The sequence below is a fragment of the Diadema antillarum genome, unplaced genomic scaffold (genome assembly GCF_040938485.1).
Source record: "Diadema antillarum isolate AM-2024a unplaced genomic scaffold, OU_Dant_1.0 scf00000045, whole genome shotgun sequence".
NCBI lineage: Eukaryota > Metazoa > Echinodermata > Echinoidea > Diadematoida > Diadematidae > Diadema > Diadema antillarum.
Window position 1 is genome coordinate 4,289,776 of NW_027270934.1, and position 21,528 is coordinate 4,311,303.

At 38.1% G+C, this 21,528-nt stretch overlaps 1 protein-coding gene across 1 annotated transcript in view; it reads right to left on the minus strand.

The window, feature by feature from the left end:
• Positions 1 to 202: 202 nt before the first annotated feature.
• Positions 203 to 21,528, minus strand: part of LOC139714820 (protein transport protein Sec23A-like) — a 79,734-nt gene continuing 58,408 nt past the window's right edge. The window contains exons 12-18 of the mRNA XM_071626479.1: positions 16,718 to 16,824; positions 15,409 to 15,640; positions 12,917 to 13,075; positions 4,273 to 4,359; positions 3,312 to 3,467; positions 2,346 to 2,411; positions 203 to 871 (exon numbers count right to left, since the gene is read on the minus strand). Coding sequence (XP_071482580.1) covers positions 782 to 871; positions 2,346 to 2,411; positions 3,312 to 3,467; positions 4,273 to 4,359; positions 12,917 to 13,075; positions 15,409 to 15,640; positions 16,718 to 16,824 — 897 coding nt within the window. The 3' untranslated portion in view covers positions 203 to 781. The remainder of the gene's footprint in view (positions 872 to 2,345; positions 2,412 to 3,311; positions 3,468 to 4,272; positions 4,360 to 12,916; positions 13,076 to 15,408; positions 15,641 to 16,717; positions 16,825 to 21,528) is intronic.

The window sequence follows — 21,528 nt, forward strand, 5'->3', positions numbered from 1 at the left end:
CAAATTTTGTTTATTGACTGGTCTGTGGTGAGTGATTTTTGAATACCGTATCTAAGGGAGAGAATACTATGACAAATTGAAACGAACGCAGCTGTGTCTGCATCCAGCATCCTGAAATTCTGAAATCCTGAAATCCTACATGTATTTTGAAGACAGACATTCACTTCTTCTCCTTCTTCCTGCTCTTCTTCTTCTTCTTCTTCATCTTCTTTTTTTTTTAATGGTACTTTCAATTCAGTCTTTTTGCTTCGGTGTAATGCGCCTTGAGCATTTACTCAGAATGGAAAATGCCACTATATAGATTTTATGCGTTATCATTATTATTATTATGAATATGATTATGATTATGATTATTATTTCAATACGTTAGGTGAATTGAGCTGTGCATAAAGTGAGAGTCACATGCAGACCTAGCAAACATGGCATTAAAGAGAAACACTCCAGAAAAGAGCACAGAAAATAGGGCGGGATCTAAAATTAAATGCCTTGGGCTATACACAGACTTACTACAAATACTTGGCATTATTCTCTCTTTATCTATGCTCCACAGACTGATGTCTTTAAAACACTGTCTCATTTGGAATATATCTATTAAAAAAAATGAGTTCAAAACTTGTAATAGTCACTGGACTCCATTTGACATTGGAGATGCACATTAAACTCACTTTGATTAATTTTTTGATCTATATACATGTAAATACACATCGCATAATATCTGTGTGCCTTCCATGATTACTCAAATTTTGGACACTCCATTCTGTCCGGCTGGGAAAAAGTTTGTCTATGAGGAGGTTGACACAGCCAGCTTCTTGAGGTGGTCCATGAAGACTTGTAAACTAACGTCATCTGTCAGCACTGGGGCACTACCATCCTATATAGTTTTGAAAACAGACAAAATGGTTTGAGATTTAAAAAAAAACTAGAAATGTCGCTATGGCGACTGGTATGCCTCCGCCATAATGCATGATTCTCCTAATAGGTCTATAGTACATGTGGACAATGTGTGATTACATTTTCACAAAATTGGCAAAATATTAAAATGACATGTTTGTCACAAATGTATTGAATGTTTACCTTCCTTGACCTATGTTTAATTGGATGAATAGGAGAGCATGTACTTGGGGATTTAAGAACTTTTACTTGACTTTGACCATTTCATAAGTTTATGCACTGAGTAATTTTCAAGGTATGGAGAAAAAGCGCAATTTCTGTATTGAACAGTAATTTGTTATCATTTTCATCTGGCCTTTGATTTATAAGAGAAGCACTGTCAGGCAGAACATACATAAATTCAGCATGTACTAAGTTTCAAGATAACTTGAGCCACTTCCGAGATATGGAGAAAAAAGTAAGTTCAGCACTTTCACTTGATCTTTGACCTTTTGACCTTTGACCTTCTTGGCAAAAAAAAAATCCCAGAGAATCTCTATTGGGTTAGACATGCATACATCAAGTTTAAAAAAAAAAAAAATATCCTGCTGGCATTGCATAAATATAAGGAAAATAGTAAGATTTTGAAGTATTGCCCTTGACCTTTGACCCCTGACCTTTGACCCCATGAACCCTAAATTCCCTAGATAACCACTGCCAGTCAGTAGATGCATATACACTATGTTCCATGAAGATACCTTGAACAATTTCCAAGATACAGAGAAAAAAGTGAAATTTTAACATTTTACTTGACCTTTTGACCTTTGACCTTTTGACCTCATGACCCCAAACTTTCACCAGAGAATCTTAATTGGGTAGTACATGTATACACTAAGTTTCAAGAAAATATCTTCAGGCATTGTATAGATATGGGGGAAATTATAAAATTTTAAGCATTTGACCTTGACCTTTTGACCTTTTCAAAAGGTTTTGGTAGTTACCCTGTCCACAAAATTCATTACGGACGGACGGAAGGACGGACGGACGGACGGACGGACGGAAGGAAGGACGGACGGACGGACGGACGGACGGACGGACGGACGACCCAAAAACATAATGCCTCCGGCACCACTTCGTGGCGGAGGCATAAAAAGATCATTACATGGTTCCCCCAACATAAATAGGCATGAACATACAAGAAATGTCATCAGTAAAGCTTTTTGGATTGATCTTTTGTTATGTCTTGAATGTGGAGCTTTGTAAAGAAAAAAGCTAACTATGACAATACAAACATGAGGTAGTACTTTATTTTTTGTATACTTTTGTTTCCTTTGAGAGAGAATTACAGAAGAAATACGCTCAGACAAGAATAGTACACAAGTCAGTCTGAGTCTTGCCTTTATTTAGCATAATTTTTTTTTGGCCCTTTTTTTTCTGTAATGTGAAGCAAATCAAAAAGAGAATGAAATCCTTACCTGACCCCATCCATACATGTTGTTGTGTGTCTGTGATGGATTCACCTTGCTGAGAAGGAAGCGAGCCTGCACAAGAAACAAAACAAGGACTTAAAATGCAAATCTGAAGTACAATGTATTCTAAAAATCCCTCTGCATTTCTACACTCACCATTTGCTGAACTTTAAACTCAATTATCAAAGCAACAATATTGTTTTACTGGTTGTAATAATGTGATGTTACTAATGCAAATGATGATGACAATGATGATAATGAGGATGAAAGCTACAGTGACAAAGTCATGATGAGATAGATTAACAAGATTCTTTCACATTGTTCCTTTTGTCCACAAGAAGCAGTCTCTGCCTGTTACATTGACTTTAATATTTTGTGCACAGCCAAAACGTTAAAGTGATGGTACAGTTTCAGATGAGATGGGACTGAAGGTTTTTAAGTACTTTATGATTTTTTCGTTGTTGAGAAAATGAGAAACCTCTTACGAAATATGAAAAAAAAAAACATATAATAATTCTAAGAGCAATTCAAAGTTTATTTGATGAAAATTGGTTTTGAAAGGACTGAGATATTCCAAACGGAGTGATCTTAATTAAAGGTGGGACCCACCATTTATTAGGATTGCTTTGTCTCACTCTGTTATGGATATCTCAGTCATTTAAAAACAGATTTTTATCAAATAAAATTCGACTTCTTCATAATATGTTTGCTCTTTCACATTTCATAAAGTCGTTTTTAAGCATCTCACAAAATTTAGCAAAAGCTGAATCCTCGTCTCAACCAATACTGTATCATCCCTTTCAAGACAATTCACAGCTCAAGACTAACCCTGCACCTAAACTGATCGATCTAACTTCATGGAACTTTAAATACAAAGTGTAGTGGCTCTCAAATTCAACTATAAATTTGATGCTGCTACGAAAAACAAATAGCAATTAAAAAAAAAATGAAAGTAAAGAAACGATGACTGACCTGACTCTTGCCCTCCTCGCAGACGATGTACCTGGGCATGGGGAAGCGATTCTGGAGGATCTCTTGGCCATCTGCCTCAGGAGCCTCTAGCAGCTGCTTGAAGTTCTCATGGCCTGCTTGTTCATGGTAGCCCTGCTTGTACCAGGAGGCAATCGTCTATTTCAAGGGAGAATGGAGTCACTTAGTAAAATCAATTTGCATTCTCACACTTTTATTTCCTACTCTTGTCCAAAAGAGAGAGTAAAGTGAAACAATGAATATTATTACAATCTAATCAAGTTTTAGATTTCAGCCATTGACCAATTATCAATGTATTTTTGCAAAATGCTGACACTATTTGGGCTTTAAAGGGGGTTAAAGATTTTAATCACTATGGTACAAACTTTTCATACCTGTAATCAAGACTTGAAGTTACATATGAAGGTATACCACAGCAAGAACAAATTAATCAAATACAGATATCTTTCACAGTCATCTTTGTATCAGTGGTATCACAAGAATGTCATAGTTTATTTCCTTGTATTGTTCTACGTTTTCCAAACAGTGATGACATGGATCCCTTTGATAATCCAAGAGTACAGCACCATCATTATTTCCCAGCATCTTATTTACAAAAATGCATCCCAAAGAATTCCAAGAAGAAGTTCACATAATACAGAGATCATGGAGATTCTTAAGTTTATACAGTGCACTCCCGTTATAACGAACACTGTCACAACAAAGTAAATATTCAGGCCGCAACATTACCTGCTCTTTGTTTTTCACTGTTTATTTGTTCAGTTACAACGAAATTTCAATATAACGAAATAAAACTGCTGGTCCCCAGGACTTCACTATAATGGGAGTCCACTGTAGTTGCCATTCTTGAAGGCCAAACCTTCCCCTTTTCCTGCCCCGCCTTCCCCACCCATCCCAATCTGATGTCTGTAAAAAGCATCAGTCCACTGCTGCTTTCTCCCACCTTGCCATGATAGATGAGCAGCTGGAAGAACGTGTCCATGAGGAGGATGCGGTCCGGCAGGATGCTGCTGCTGTCCAGGAGGACGGGCTGAGGAGGAAGAAGAGTTCAAAAGGTCAGCACGTGGTCAGAAACTGGACATCTACTTGTATACAATGGTCTATGTCTGCTTTAATTGCAATCAGTGTGTCGAAGTGCAATCAGCATGCAGAGAAGGTCTGGGAGGAAAGGAAAAGAGAGAGAAAGAGATCAAAGAAGAAAAAAAAAGGAAAATGTAGAGAGATAGAGAGAAAGGTAGCAGATGAGACTGGCAGGTGACTTGAGAATGAGATAATTATTTGTCTTTTCATGGCCTGATTTGACTATCTTGCATCACACCTGTAGCAATGGTTTCACCAGGAATAATAACCACACCATGTCCACAAATGACTGGAAAGGGAAGTCTTACATAGTTTGTTCTTATCCACAATGTCAATGACAAAAAAAAAGAGAAAAAGGCAGACTTAGTACTGACTGCTCAGTGACATAATTTCTGCTCAACACTGTATCTACAGTCTTCTCAGCTATCGGTTTTATCATGACAGTGCTTGCAATATGAGATTTGTAATTTTATGGAGACATAGTTATATCCTTAGGTCTATAATACATTCAGTTATTAAACTTTAATACTCAAACAATACCCTAAATAAGGGATTCTACTTACTAGGACATTTAAATGTTGCCTGATCTTGATTTTGACTTTCAACATTCTATAAAATGTTAACAGAGCAGAGCAAAGCAATGATGAAGAACATATTCAACGTTTATCACATTCTGAGAATATCTTAATCAATAAATGAACATGGCAGCTCAAATTCAAAGAGGAAAAAAAAAAATCCAATAAAAATCTGTCCATTCACCAATACTGAGTATCACAGGGGTATGTAAATTCAGAAAAATAGGAGGATTTGATCAGACAATATAACACAAAACAAGAAAAAAATGTGATTTCTACAGCTGAGTCTCATCCTTGTGGTCACCACAGACTAAATTTTATCACCACGTCAGACCAAAAAGTAATTTCCAAGAGTGCAGCGGCCATTATTCATGCAGATTTACAACCGGCAGCAACAAAGGACCATGCAATAACCTTTCGGTGGATCAGTCACTAGTGCCTGTACATCAATTAAGGTGGTGATAAATCATGCAACATGGACATCCAGGCTAGGCACGTCCAACAATTCCCCATAAAACAATTCCCTGAACATCAATTACATGTATGTTTCCCCTTGTCCCAGCAAAGTCTACTCCGAAACAAAACTTCCTCAGTTCTATTTTTGGACTCATCGTGATTGCGTGCAACACTCCATTATTCAGTACCAGAACGCGGTTGGCTGGGAAGCAGCTAGAAAAGTTCAATTCTAAACATGGTGCAGCGTTATCACCATGTAATTTTCCAACTGATACAAGACCGTGCCACTTTTTCGTAGGGTATAATTTCATACGACGCAGTTCATATCATTCCCTCTTCTCTTATTCTCTGCTACTTTCATATCGTATCTACACAGACACATACAACATATAAAGGCAGGCATTTTATCAAAGGTAAACATTTCATTCCTATAGATAACACTGAATGAAGTAAGATATTCCAGTTGCGTATTTGCAGGAGAAAGCCAATTCAAAGGAAGTGGGTAGGGGTTCGAGCAAACATGGAGAATATTGCTGAATCATGATTGTCATAAGTTGTAAAACAGCGACTGACTCTTGCTCTTCTCTTTCCCATCAAAATGGATGGACGTCTATCTAATACATGTGTTACTCAAGAGGCAAGAGATTCTAATTTCACTCATATATAACACCCAATACTCCTCACGCTAAACTGATATTAAAGGACAAGTTTATCTTCATGAACATGTGGATTGAGAAAATGCAGAACTATCAGTGGAACACATCAGTAAAAGTTCGATGAAAATCGGACAATCCGTTCAAAAATTATGATTTCCTAAAGTTTCTGCACAGACACTGCTGGATGAGAAGACTACTAGTACAGCGTATGATGTCACATGCATAGAACAATAAAAGCAAAATGTATAGAGAATTCCACAAAATGTCGTTTTTTGAAAAAAGTACCCATGCTCTCGACTTGTTACTGGCGTATGTCAAGGGTAATATTATTCCCCCGCCTTCTGAAAGAGGCAAGTCGAGTGCTCTTTTATTATGCAAAAAAGTGAAAATATGTTGAATTTGCTTCATATTTTCTTTATATCGTTGAACGCATGTGACATCACAAACTATAGTAGTCTTCTCATCCAGCGACGGTGGCACAGAAGCTTCAAAAATTCATAGCTTTTTAACGGATTGTCCGATATTCCTCAAATGTTCCCTGATATGTTCTGCTAATATTGCTGCATTATCTCAATCTATATATATGTATATGAAAATGAACTTGTCCTTTAAGGGCTTCTCATCTGCCTTTAGGATAATTTTTTTTTTCATTCTTTTTTTTTTTTTTTTTGGGGGGGGGGGGGGAGAGAGAATGAAATGGCTGCTGCTACTGCTGCTCATTCTCTTCCTTCTTCCTCTCATCTACTCCTGTAGTCGTACTACTTTCTTGCCACCCCACCTCCCCCTCCCTCCCATCAGTCCCGCCCCATGTCATCATAAAGCCTCAAAACCCTCCTAATAGCTCAGTGATCAATTTAAAATGAAGAAAAAAAAATATTTCAGATACTTCAATCTCCCGCATCCCTCTGTTGCTAGCAATCGATGCAGAGCACCTGCCAATAATGAGGCAATGAATCGTGCTGAGTAAATAATTGATAGTGATATCATCATCCAGCCCTCTGTAAGTGATTACATTTGTTGAGTGTTGTGGAAGCAGAGCACCTGAACACGGATGCCAATGAGGTTTTGAAGGCCGTATCAATCTGTACCATCTCTACACACTAGAGTCATTCACTGCCCTTGACATTCATGCACTGGCCCTGAAAACTGTGGGCCCTATTACATCCTGATTTGTAGATATATGAAGCATTATGAAAATAAAATTGGACATTTCTTTTCTGCCGTGGCCTGGCACCCATGGTAGCTTGAGCACAGTTATGTAGAAAGAGAGAAAATTCAGAGACAGAAAACAGCAGCACTTTTGCATTATGTTGTGTAATGTTCTTTTAGCACCTGTAGACTCTTTCCACAGGAAGCTCTTAATTCAAACTACACATCCAAGCAAGATATGTTGACTTACAAATTGATGAAGCAGATCCCAATCAAATGATTCATAAACAGCATATATGTGATCAGGCATTTATTTTGCCTAACACATAATTTAGCTTATGACTGGTCATGAGTAGAGTATAATGACCAGTCATTACCATTTTCATGTTGTAATGGTGACCGAGTAAGATTTTACTGTTTCAATTACTTGTAAAAATGGCTCCCGCTGAATCTAAAATGCATACATTTGAAATCCTCTCCATTTAAGAAAAGCGAGAGCTATCAAATTGGATTGATAAAATGACAAGGAATTCTTACTACTGTAAACGCCAATATTTTCGCGCGATTAATTTTTCGCGCTGAGCGGCTCGAAAACATATTCGCGGGTTCTTAAATTTGCGCTCCACAGCGGGTTAATATACAGTCGCTGTTTTCATCCAGCGATGCCAGCGTATGAAAAGCGAGTGCGAGTACAAGCGCTCAACTACGTAGTACACTGTACATGTATTTTACTCGATACATGTACTGTAGTACTAGTACTATTACCGAACGGTATCCTATTACCGAACGCGTACTTTGTCAATGGAGCGCGTACAACAACTCGAATACGCATTCATTGCATTACGCGCTGTTATCTCACAGGGGAAGCCAGTGCCGAAAATTGCTAAACTGCAGCAAAAAACAAAACAAAACGTAATTTACCTCAAATTTACGTAATAATTCCTAAAATTTTGATGTTCGTTGTCCTGCGTTGATAAACATTGACCGAAAATACAATGTACAATTTTCCCCATACAGAGGGCGCACGTTTGGTAATACAATACGATTTGCGTCGGTAAAAAGAGACAACTTTTGTGGAAGGGTTATTTCAAATACGGATTTTTTCCAGAAGTTGGTTTATTTTTCAAGTATTTTCGTTACAGCTAAAGTCATCAGCATTTCAATTATCTATAAGGATATTTTTGGCTGAATTATTGCATAATGTTGCCCGTTTGGAGCAATAAAACAAAAATCGTTCGGTAATAGGATACACCTCCATACTGTAGTCGCGGGGATGTAGCACACAAATCGGCCGTGGGCTCGGTGCGTGCGGTGCGTGCGATGATACTGCTATATGCGTAAACATGTCTGTACTACGTAGCAGTATCATCGACGAAGCGCACACAATTCAGGCTGTTCAAAATGTGCGTAGAAAATTGCGAAGATATATTCGCGCGTTTTTGAATTCGCGCTAGCTGAACGTAGCGCGAAATCCGCGAAAATTAATGTACCGCGAAAATTTCCACGTTTACAGTAATGCCCTTACTGATGTGTATTACTTGTATACTAGTTCACTAGACAAACTTACTAAGAAGGCCAATAAGTATCTACGTGCAAAGAACATTGAACATGGGTCTTCACTTCTCAGTATCATACATCTGGCCATACCTAGGGATACGTAGTTTAGACTTGAATAATACCCTTATAAGCTGTGCAGATGTGAAAGGCATCCTGCCTTCATACATGTCTAGGTAAAGAGGATTTATATTCAATTCTATGACTGATGAATAGCAGAACTTGCAGTAATAGAAAAAGCGCTATTTGAAATGGCAAAATGAATACCCGGTATCAGAGAACACCCCATACACAGACTCAGTGCATCATCTAATCCTCTTCAAGGCTACAGCTGTCACATGAATACGTGCAAGGTAATCCTTTATCTAGTCGTGGCTGCTACTGCAATACTTTGCAGAACCACATGAGGACTATCAAGAGACTTATCATCATTCCAAACTCACAGCATTCATGCCCTTTAGTTCATAAAATGATCACAATAAACGGGATCCTGTAAATATGGAGAGACATGCTGTGTAGAAGTGCATTTTGAGTGAAAGTCCATTTCACGTCAACATCGACTTAAAATGAAAAGAATAAAATCAAACAACCAGTACTCTGGCCATTTCATTTAATTCAGACTTCAAGTGATGAAGTTATCAAAAAATACTTTCATTTGTTTTCATGAAGCAATGATATTGGGTCCACCTATGTGCCCATTAGTGACTGTGATACCTCAAAGCTCAAATGAGTTTGTGCAAAAAAGAAAGAAAGAAAGAAAGAAAGAAAGAAAGATATAATCATTACTTATGAATAATCAAACAGCTTCAATATTCTTTGCTAAAAGTCGTCAATGTTAAGTCATTAAAACCCTATAATCAATTGATGTGAAGGACATGGTTATATGCTATAATTGGGGTTCATTCTTAAAAAAAAGAAAGAAATTATTTGATAACAATTTCTATAGGTCAATTGGAAACTAGTGAGTGATAATTCCATTACCTCATCTAATTTGCAGGTACAATTCTGACTATTAAACCTCAATGCTTCATGAAATCGATAAAACTTTTAATACAACCCACTTGTTTTCTTGTCATATATCAAATGAAATAAAGCTTCTACCACCATTTGACTTTTATATATTGATTTAGTGTTTTTTGCCTTTAAGAATATGTTTGAAAGAAAACAAACAATATGTTTAAATGAAAACAAACAAAATTATATACCAAACAAATCTCCTTTTGATTTTGCTTACTTGTTATATATAACACATTGTAGATTTATAAATTCTTAAAAAAATACCAAACCCCCCAAAATAAATTATGCATCCATTTTTAATTTATCACTTGTATCATAGGACATGAAATGCATAGAAATTTCCCCAACATAAAAAGTTTCCCTGTTCAAAGTAACAAACACAATATTGATGACACAAGACATGTATTTTTTTTAATTAATAACTGTCACTGAAAAGCCTCACACCCCAGCTGCCCTAAACCCAAAGAGATTTTCCGCAGTGACTGCTAGAGTGCGGAGTCTTCATACACCCTGTACTATTGTTGTGTGAGCGCAAGGAGCACTGGATGGCAACGAAGCGGTAGGCTCACCCCTCGTGCTAACACGCTAGCAAACGAGCAACCGAGGAGCAGCCAAAATCAAGTGCGTACTCGCGTAAAAGTTCAGAAGTTCGCGTAATACGCGCTGTAGAAATGTATACTTAGTACGCAAAGTCCGCCATTTTTAAGTGGAACAATGGCGGCCCCCATGAAATCACTGACTCCATTGTAGAGTCCGCCCTCTAGTGGTGGGGAGGAGAAAAATCTCTTTGCCTAAACCATAAACTTGAAACCAACTCTTACAAGAACAAAACAAGATGACCTGCAACTGGCTCATATTGCCTATATGCACCACTGATATAACTGGGAAAAATGTTTTGCTTCTTGGAATTGCATCCATACTTCACAAATTAAAGAGATCAGTAAAAATCATGTTTGTGTGCAAAATTTTACACTTTAGAATGTGGTAAGTTCCGCAAAAGTTAGAAAATGTGATTATTTTTTTTTCTCCCTCCAAATCAATCATTGTCAGTTGTGCTTAGAAGAAGAAGGATTTCCCTATATACCTGACACTCTGGCCAGAAATATACTTTTCATCTTCAATCCTGGATTATTGCATTTTGCTTGTCAGACTGCAAAAGGATGAAGGGTGTTCCAGCACTAAATTGTAGAACCTTGCAACCATATACAATAGATTTTGCCAGGGCCATCTAAAAGATCACCACAATTGTGCAGTCTACGTTCGAAAGAAAAAGGTGGGTATAGCTGATGGAAAAGCGATAATCAATATGATGGATACTTTCCAAAGCAGTTTCCACGTCAAGTTATATTGTGCTTGGTAACTTTCCCCACAAAATTTAAGCATTTCATGTGAATCACCCTTTGAAATTCTATCAAAGGCACTCCGGGGAATTAGGACCCAGCCCATGGTTTATAGCATTACCCCTGACTACTATTGCCTACTGAATTACAAACAGAATATGAACTATGAATAGGTATTCACGGTGAAATATCTGATCTGCTTTGCCTAATGGCACGTATCTTACATTATGTCAAAAGAATCTCAGGCAAAAATGTATCATCTTTTGTGATGACCCATTACGGTTCCCTAGAAAGTAACCAGGCAAAAAGATATTTTGTGAAATACCTCTTTAAGGGCCAATTCATAGTGTAAAAGTAACTTGCAATCGCACAAAAGCACAGGAAATTCTGCCACCAATAGACACATGACATTTCAATTCTTGCAGATTTGACATTGTGAGAAACTTTGACTTTTTCCTAGAAGCATTGTCAACTGATCCAGGTCTGTCGGCAGATATCTGACACTGAGGACCATGTAATGTAATAGCAGGGACCATATGTGACAGTATCATGCATGTGAGACACCTCAGCAGATGGTTTCCCACATGTGATTTACCCACCCACCATTTTCTAAACTTGGATAGATTACGTTTGAGTGCTACATCCTACTGCCATTTTCCACTAATACCTTCCTTTCTTTCATGCCATAATACTATGAAATATCCCATACTAGACTCTAATACTAGAGCTAAAAAATAGCATGATTACACCATAAATTTTCATGACCTTAGAGCGATGCTACCAAGTGCGTAATTACATGCTGCATGTATTTTGTTGTTGTTAAATGGTTCAAGGTTTGTATTACTAAATATAAAGAATTAGATGAAAATTGAGGGATAAATCATTCAATGTATATATTCAACTGTTTAAATATTTCTCATGTCTGTTATTACACAGGCCTGTCATTTTTGCAGGACAGAAGAATTTTACTACCCTTGAAAGAGGCACGTTTCATCCACAATTGATTCATGTAACATGTTGCCAGCTCAGGCAATATGTTCTGATATCTGCCCTCAGGGTCAGCCAATATCATTTGAATATCAATGCCAGTGATGACCAATGATATATATATTTGAAATAAAGACCAAGTGCTCCAATAGACAAAAGAAAGAATGTGAAAAAAAAAAGCAGGAGAGAGCAAAAACCAGGTCATTGCAACTGATTGACAAATTGCCCTACATCAACGTAAATAAGCACTGAATTGATCAGTGTTTTAGTTGTAGCCATGATAAAAAATCATGGGCTTACATACTCGAGCAGGATTCGAACCTAAGACCTGATTACCAGACAGGCGTAATTTCAACTAGACCACTGAGCTTTCACCTGACAGCAAGTGTTGGTTCTAATCCTTGAATTTGAATAATTACGCAGTACCCGCTGCATGCAATAAGGATTAGAACCAACACTTGCTGTCGGGCGAAAGCTCTGTCGTCTAGTGGCGATGATGCCTGTCCGGTGATCAGGAGGTCGTAGGTTCGAATCCTGCTCGAGTACGTACGCCCATGATCTTTTGTCATGGCTACTACTAAAACACTGATCAATTCAGTGCTTATTTACGTCGATGTAGGGCAATTTGTCCATCAGTTGCAATAAAAAACATCTCGATGGAAGAATTTCATGAATTTGAATAAAAACCAGGTCCTCCACTGGATATGTGGGACAGTAAAGAATAGGTCTTGCAATGTGACTACAGAGACTAAGATTGGGTGTGAAGGTCCTACCTCAGTGCCATTGAAGCTGTAGGAGTAAAGGATGGGCTGGATCATGACAAGGCTCTGGGTGAGGTCTTCTCGCATCAGCATGTGGCGGTAAAAGGACGTCTCGTCGGGGCTGTTGTTGAACACCTGCAGGAACTGTGACCTCCTCAGGTGGAACATGAACTGCAATTTGCAAATGAGAAATCACCAAAGGTAAACAGGCAGCTCATGTACATACTTTGTACAACACATACTCACTTTCATGATGAAGTCGCATGATACTATAATCTAATATCCCTGGCCTTTATCATCCTTGTACCAGTTTTTATTCGCGTCTGTCCTCTATAATGGGGGTAGCTGGAATTACCTTGCAGCTCTCACAGCAATAGCTCTCACACATTCTCCCATAGGACCTATCCTCCTTTCTGTGGCAAACCCTCCCACGATCTTCCTCCATCTGTCTCTTTCACATATTCTTTGGTCGTCCTCACTTTCATGGCTCATTTACTTTAAAGGGATAGTACAGTATTGGTGGAGATGAAAATAAGACTTTTAATACCAAGAAAAACTTTATGAAATAGTACAGAGCATACCATTTTAAGAGGAATTCAAAGTTTATTTGAAGAAAATCGGGTTTGGAATGACTGAAACATCTAAAAACAAAGTAAAACAAAGTAAAACAAAGCAACCGTCATAAAATGTGGGTCCCACACTTTATTAGAATCGCTCTGTTTTGGATATCTCAGCCATTTCAAAACCAATTTTCATCAAATAAAAGTTGAATTCCTCATGGAACGACATGCTCTTTCATATTTCAGGGGAGGTTTCTCATTATCTCACCAAAAAAAGTTAGAAACCTGAAAGTAGGTCTCAACCAGAACTATACGATCCCTTTAAACTTTAGCACTTTCCTCAGGACATCATCCTCATCCTTCCTTGACACATGCCCATACCAACGCACTCCATTTGCCTTTGCCAGCTGTTCCACCAACTCCTTCTAACCCAAGCATCTCCAAGCATCATTCATCATAATTTCCTGGCCTTAACTTCAGAGATATTTGGAAATGGAGTTATTTTAATGTAATGGAGAACAATAAGCTGGTTGATATTCAGAAAGAAAGAAAAAATTAACCACTACTCTGATAAGAGATGCTAACTAGTTGTGTGACAATCAAGTGCTGACTCAATACAGCACTGCATGGTTCAGATTTATCTGACATGCAAAAAATAATATACTCAGTAACATCTCCTGATATATCAGTGTATATGGACATTAGCTATCAATATCATGATTACTCACCATTAGCAATGTGTCGATTATTCTTTCCACTTTAAATCCCTAATTTTATCATTGCATCACAAAATTTTAGACAGAAAAAAAAAAGGACTCATGTGCACATCTCTTTGGCATTTCATCATAAATACTGTAAGATATTAATGGCTATAAAAATGAATATTTCCAGATTCCCTTTGTCACTTTAACGACTTTTACATGTTGAAAGCTGCCTATGTTCTAGGGTTCATGGCCTCTTCATCTGATGATCTACTGAAATAACATTTAATATTCATGTCATTCTCCGTAGAGGAAATTTTTAGCAGCTTAACCATAATCGCCCAATGCATACAGATGTGCGTATTCAGACGAGGACGAACTTGCAATAATGATGGTACCTGATGACAAGTGGACAGCAACAGACATCGTTACTGAATACCTGATTCAGGTAGGGTAATCAGAGAAGCATTTTCTGCATGATCAAATTGTCTCTCATCTTACCGAGAGACGAGGGAAGAATCCCATGGAGTTTTTCTGTTAAGACTCTCCGCGCTCACATTACGATGCTATCCTCCAAAGAGGTGTCTTACAGAGGGACTAATTGTAAATCGAATTAAAGTGCGACCTTCAGAGAGGGGAGACGGTACAACGACCTTTTGGGCGGAATGCACTGTTTGTGTTTGTCTTCACAACATTAACTGCTGCAGGTGAAATTCATGAAGCAGTACATGTATATATAAAAAGCTGCTGCATTAATTGATTTTGTATTCTGTTGTTGTTTTTTGAGGAAGGGATGGAGGCTTGCTGTCAAACAGCATTAATCTTATAAAAAAACTAACAACACCAAACAAACCAAAGCATAATCTAGCATAAACTAACACTTGATTTTCACCTGCAAAAAAAGAAAAAAGAATAATTTACCACTAATCACTACCTCATCTCTAGCATAAAACACGAATATCTTTTTGACCAGACTTCATGTATGAGAATTAACTGGTGTTTTTTTTCTATCACTGCAATTGCTATTCAAATATAACACAATAATGACACACAAATACCCACACTACTACTACTACTACACCTTTACCTAAGAACCACCCCAACTATCAGTACTATCCTGTACCTTAAACAATCAATGTCACAAGCCACTATCATCCCTATTGTCCTCACAAGCCACTGACATAACTACAATGATCATCACTTCCCCCATCACCACCACTCTTGTTTCACACTGCTACTACACCTGTGGGTAGAGTGAGAATTCTTGAGCCAGGCGGAAAGACTCCGGGTTGTCCTTGTGGTATTCCCCAAACTTCTGGCACAGCCTGATCAGCATGCGGTCTAGCCAGCGCAGGACGTCGGCGCCTTCCTCGTTGGAGGCTCGGAAGACGGCCAGCCGGGCCATGAGCACCGCCGCGGCCTCCTGGTCAAAGCCAGCTGCTATGTGCTGGATCTGTGTGGATGCATCAGCCCAACTACACAAACACAACAAACAATGCAAAATGACACCATTCTTGAATGGACTGCATCTTAGACAAATAGCTAGCATGACTTTACTTACTGCCTCAGTTATTGTGGCCACAACTTCTATAGGGATGATTTATGCTTAAGAGTTTTTATAGCACAGATTATGTGAATTTCAAGTTAATTGCCAGCCTTTCAGACAGGCAAAATTATTTTATGATCTATAAAGAGACAGTAGTTAAACGTAGAGATGATGGGTTGAAAGATTGCACCCTAACAGAGACTGATAGAGAGAAAGAAAGGAAAGAATGAAGATCTGTTGCAAAGATGGAATGGTATTCATTATTGTGCACACTTTCATCTCCCCTACCTCCCTTGCCTACAACCCTAATCCTTTTAACATCTGCCATCTGACCACTGATGCTCACAGGGAGACAAATACTTGTTCCACACTTCATTTCATTTTTCAGTTCTCTCTCTCTATTGGGAAAGACTGGTTGTCACAAAAAATGACAACAAACAATTGACATCCTTAGTGATAGGGTGAATTCTCAGAATGAATAGCATTACCATCTGTACGGTGAATACCTCTCAACCTATTTCATTGAACTTCATCACAATTCACTCAAATTACTTTAGATATGAAATTTTGGACTTGATCTTTACTTGAAGTCCTTTCACCTCACCACAAAAACTCAATACCATTTCTTTTTTAAAAGTCTGGTTACAGAATATACATTACCATTTCATATCAGTAATACCAAGGACTGTTTCTATGTTACCATGGTAACATAAAATGATTATTAATGGTCAGACAGGCAACCTCAACTGTTAATACCACAAGCACCATTACGTGGCAGAGTCACAAATATAAGAATGCCGGAGTGTAAAAACTGATAGTACAAAACTGGGAAGGTGTCAGGCACATTAACTAAAAATCAAGCGGACACTCACTTAGGGCCTACTGTAGTTTGTTGATTTCATTCTCCTAGTTTATGTCAATAAGCTAAGATATAATCTAATAGCTAACCTACAAAGTAAAATGAGGATGGAGAGTGAAGATGCACATCCCTCCCACTCAGACTTACTTTCTTGCCAGGGTGGTGACACGGACACGTCTCTGGCCGCTGGAGTGCTGATACTGGGTGACGAACTGGACACACCCTCGCCCTCCCTGGGGAATGGGGGCATTGTGCTGTGTAAATAAAGGGAGATGGTGGGAGAAGGAAAAGCGTCAAATCATCATCATTATATAGATGATGACTGGCAGGGGAGGGAACATACCGAATGTTCCACCCGGAGGGTTTGAAATGCTATTGAGGGAGGTTATAAGTCCCGAGATGAAGTCAAGGGACTTAAAGCCTCCCGAAATAGCATTTCAAACCCTGAGGGTGGAACGTTTGGTACATGTTCCCGACAACAAAAGTCATCATCTATTATATTATATGGGTTAGTCAAATCACCAGCACATGTACAACGCACTTGATCGCTTGCACAGAGAGCCAAATTCACTGTGCGCGGGTCCTTCAAATCACACTTTTGTACGCATTACAATAATCGGTCATTCTGCTTTTTCACATTGTATGGAATGGGCAAATTTATCCTATCGATTGCGTGAAAAATATGATCATTCAATCGTTTGGTAACATTTGTCATTTGTTCCGTAAAATGTTTTCCCATGGGAGAACATTACAAAAATATTCTGCCCATGGGCGAACATAACCAATGTGCCTCCATCACGGGACTGTGTTTAGCCAATCACTAACTGGTATTTAACTAACCCATTTAATATGTTGCATTGTTTAAGAGTTGGGTATTGAAAGACAGGCAGCAGAAACAAATATGAAACTCACTGGCAATACACCAATATCAGTTTAATTCATGCCATCCAATTCACAATGTGTTTTTTTTTCACTGTTTCAGAGATTTGTGGTCTTCAATTGTTGTAGTAATTTTGTAAATAGTATAATTTTGAATATTATCTTAAAATCCACAACAATTGATTTCATTCATAAATATCAAAAGTACATTGTATAGTGCAGAAACACTTTAAAAAGATGAGATGTTGAATTACACATTGTAAAGATAGTCTGAATACAGTAGACATTGCATGAGTTGAAGTCCTTTGAACTGGAGAGAGTGCTTTGAACCAAGCAATATTCAACTCTCCAAACAGATTTTTTTCTTCTTCTTTTTTGTGACTTCCATGATTTTCGTATCTTCCTTGTTCACGCCGAAGTAATAGATATGTGTGTATCAAATGCATATCTAGGCATGTCTCTTCTTATATATTAATGTTAGCTAAACATAGATTTTGTCAGTGTATGGTATCCACTTCCCACTGAGTTATATTGATTGGACATTACATTGTAATACAATACGGCAATGCACTATAAAACAAGAGCCAAAGCAATTCATGTGTTGATGAGTGTGTGTGTGACCATTGCTGTTTTGCTAGTCAAATGTTAAGTTATGACTGTGGGGTAATTTGCAGCTAGCCAGTCATAATCTACCATTGATTACCACAGCCATTTGAACTTAATTGCTTTCATGATTGAATATTACAGAATTATCCATGCAGGCACCTGAAAGAGAGAGAGAGAAAAAAAAAACTAAACACACTTCACTTATTACGACATGACTTCATGTATGAACATCACTCACAAGCGTGGCACACGAACACGTACTCCCACAAAATCTCCTTTGGCTGCCACTCATGAATGACTGGTCATGTAAGGGTCAAAGCAAGACACACTCATGTGCAGAAATCAGGAAGGGCACTTTGGAGTTACACTGTATGTAGCATGACGCAAGTTTGCATTGTAAGATTCAAAGGAAAAATCAGCTCTCTCAATTCATGCAATTAAATTCTCCTATACTTCACGTGAGGGGGGCTGGAATTTTTCCTTTGACTCATTTGATGTTCGACTCTGCAACTTTAACTATCCAAGCCATTTTGTGTGTGCCTCTGTGTGTGTGTGTGTGTGTGTGTGTGTGTGTGTGTGTGTGTGTGTGTTAATGCATGAAGAAAACTTGAGACTGGCAATATTTGAGTGTTTTTTCGATTTAAAAGTAATTGTCGTGCTCATTAGAAGTCTCCATCTATCGCAACCTGCCTGCAAGTTACAGAGGTCCCTAGAAAAGTCTTGATGTATTTGAAATCTACACAACACTTCACATAATCATTCTTCTAACCTGGATCTATGAGGCCTTATGAAACAAAATGTAATTGCCTTCTTAAGATGGTGGCATTCAGAGTCAACTCTGTATACATGACATATGGGAAGAGAGAACTTTCATGTTGAAAGCATCACCAGTATCGAAGGTATCATTTTCAGCTGTACAAGCACAGATGGCAATTGTTTTTAGCTATGTGTGCTCTGTAACTTTCCAAAGGAAGAAACGCTTCTGTCACTTTCACAAGAAGAAACGCTTCTGTCACTTTCACAATGTAAGTGACAGGAGGGTGACAAAAGCAGGAGTCATATGATACTCCCAGGTCTCTACAGTTCTTTGTCTGCTGTTTCCTCCACAATTTATTCAGACAGGACACACCATTGTATTCTCTTGACGAAACAACAAGAACAGAAGTCAGCATCATGCTCGCAAGTAGCATCTCACTATTCATTATATTCTTTGCTGAAATGCCAGCCAGAAAGAAAAACCAGACCGTGGCATCCACTCTGACTCTACACTGCAGAGTCCTAGAATGTGCCCACCCCTTACAGCACAAATTCACACATGGCTGTTTATAATCTCTGAACTACACAGAGGTGGCAAAATGAAGATGAGCAACTGATAATTTGTCTGTGCTGCATTGTGCTTGTTAGCCAATGTGACATGCATCCAAATGACTGTACCAGTACCTGCTAACATCCACAAAACACCAGCACATTGGCTGTATCATTGGAGAAACCACATCTTTTCACAAAAAGCTATGCAAGATTTGGATATGCTCATTTAAGGGTTTAGAGTGGCAATGACATTGTACATGCTACCCAAAGTCTGAACACATTTGAAGCTTGCCTGTATTTATGGACAAATACAAAGAGGGTTGACATGTACAGAATTGAAACAAATCAAATGAATTTGTGGATGAGAAAATGCCACCTGACAGTGTGTCTCTACAGATTACTAGCTCAATTCCTTTTGGTTTGATAGTATGCCACGAGTCTTTCTTCCTATGAGCTGTTAAAAATATTTCTAGCTCTGTTGAATGCTCCATGATTTGTACAGAGCTCCATACTGCCTGAGAGAGTATCTCATTCTATGCATTCATCTGTGTCCTTAAAACTGAAAGTGACTTCTAAGTCTGACTTGGGGCAATATACCACAAGCATGCACACCGGAGTATTTTTTGAAGGTTAAGGGATTATTCTGCCTTTTCTGGCAAAGCATGAAAAAAAAAAATCAGTCCATTTGACAAGAAAGACAGTCAGACCCTAAATTGTAAGGAAAAATCGCTGTAGTTTACAATTTTGTATGCACAAGTGCAAGATTGCTTGCATGTTACTAATAAGCTAAAACGCAGTCCAAGGATATCACAGTTGTTCCAAAGATATTTCAAGGGCAGACAACATAGCACGTATGGTATTGCATTCTGGCTGTTCAAAATGAATACAGAGTATCTTGTGATTTCAACACAAAATCTTACCTCATACTCAAAAAAAAAAAAATTCTTTCAGATTTACAAAATCCCCATTTTGCTATACATTAATGATTCATCAGCAAGAAGCTTCGAACATTCTAGGCTTTTAAAAGAGTCAGGAGCCAGCAAACTGCTGCCATATGTCAGACGTTTTCAATTACCAAGTTACTTTTTTTCAACATCTACTTTTGATGGAATATAGTTTTGTACAATTACATTTAACATAATTGTGTTTCACAGACCAATTTGCCCCAACATGGAGTGGCAGTAACTTTGCCACCTGATCAATAGCTTATTTTTTGTGACTCTCCAGAAAATCTTGCCAAGTCTCTTGTTACACTTGCACACTTTGAGCACAGGGCAGTCGCGTGAGACTTGAAAGTGAAATGTTTGCGAGCACCTCATTATCTTGGGTGCTGCGGTCCGACTGAAGAAGTTAATGACAAACACACAACTGCTTGTTGAGTGGGTAAATTTGTTTCTTGCCAGAGTATCAATTCAATGTCATCATATCAATTTCTCTTTTAAAGACAATCTGTGCTGCCAGTTTGTGTGATTTCCATGAATTCAAGATACATAGCAAAACAAATGTCCTTATCATAAAACTGTCCATTGCTGTCCATGTAATTATTTGTATGCAAAGCAGTCATGACTCAATTTTGTTGGGTTTTGAGAGAGACAGGAGTTAAAGGGATAAAGAAAAAAATGTCCACTGGACATAAAACTCTTTTCACATGTAGCAATTACCTTATCTTTTATATCAAGATGAAAAAAATATGTCCACTGCGCTTAAAACTTTTTCCATATAAGTATTCACCTTATTTTTTATACCAAGATGAAAGTGACAATTAATCTAAAAGAAACAACAACATTTCAAAAACTTCCAAATACGGTTTAGCCAAAACACAAATGACAATATCTTGGGAAAAAAGAAAACTAAAGTAACACTTGAGTTTTCTTTCTGGGAAGATCTAGCTTGGTTTCCATGACATTTGATCAGCTGCAACAACTGCTCCTGTGAAATATCTGCATGCTAAGCCAAACATAAAACCTACCCACAAACATGACATTAACCCTATTCCTAATCCTCACATCAATCTAAACCTAAAACCCTATCACAACCCTAACCCTTAAACCCCAGTCACACAGAGCTTTACGGCTTAATCACAGCCAAAACACGTCAAAAAGTGGTCTCCCGTGAAGCAGACGGTGTTGTTCGCGTTGATGTTGAGTTTAAGATGAGCTACTGTC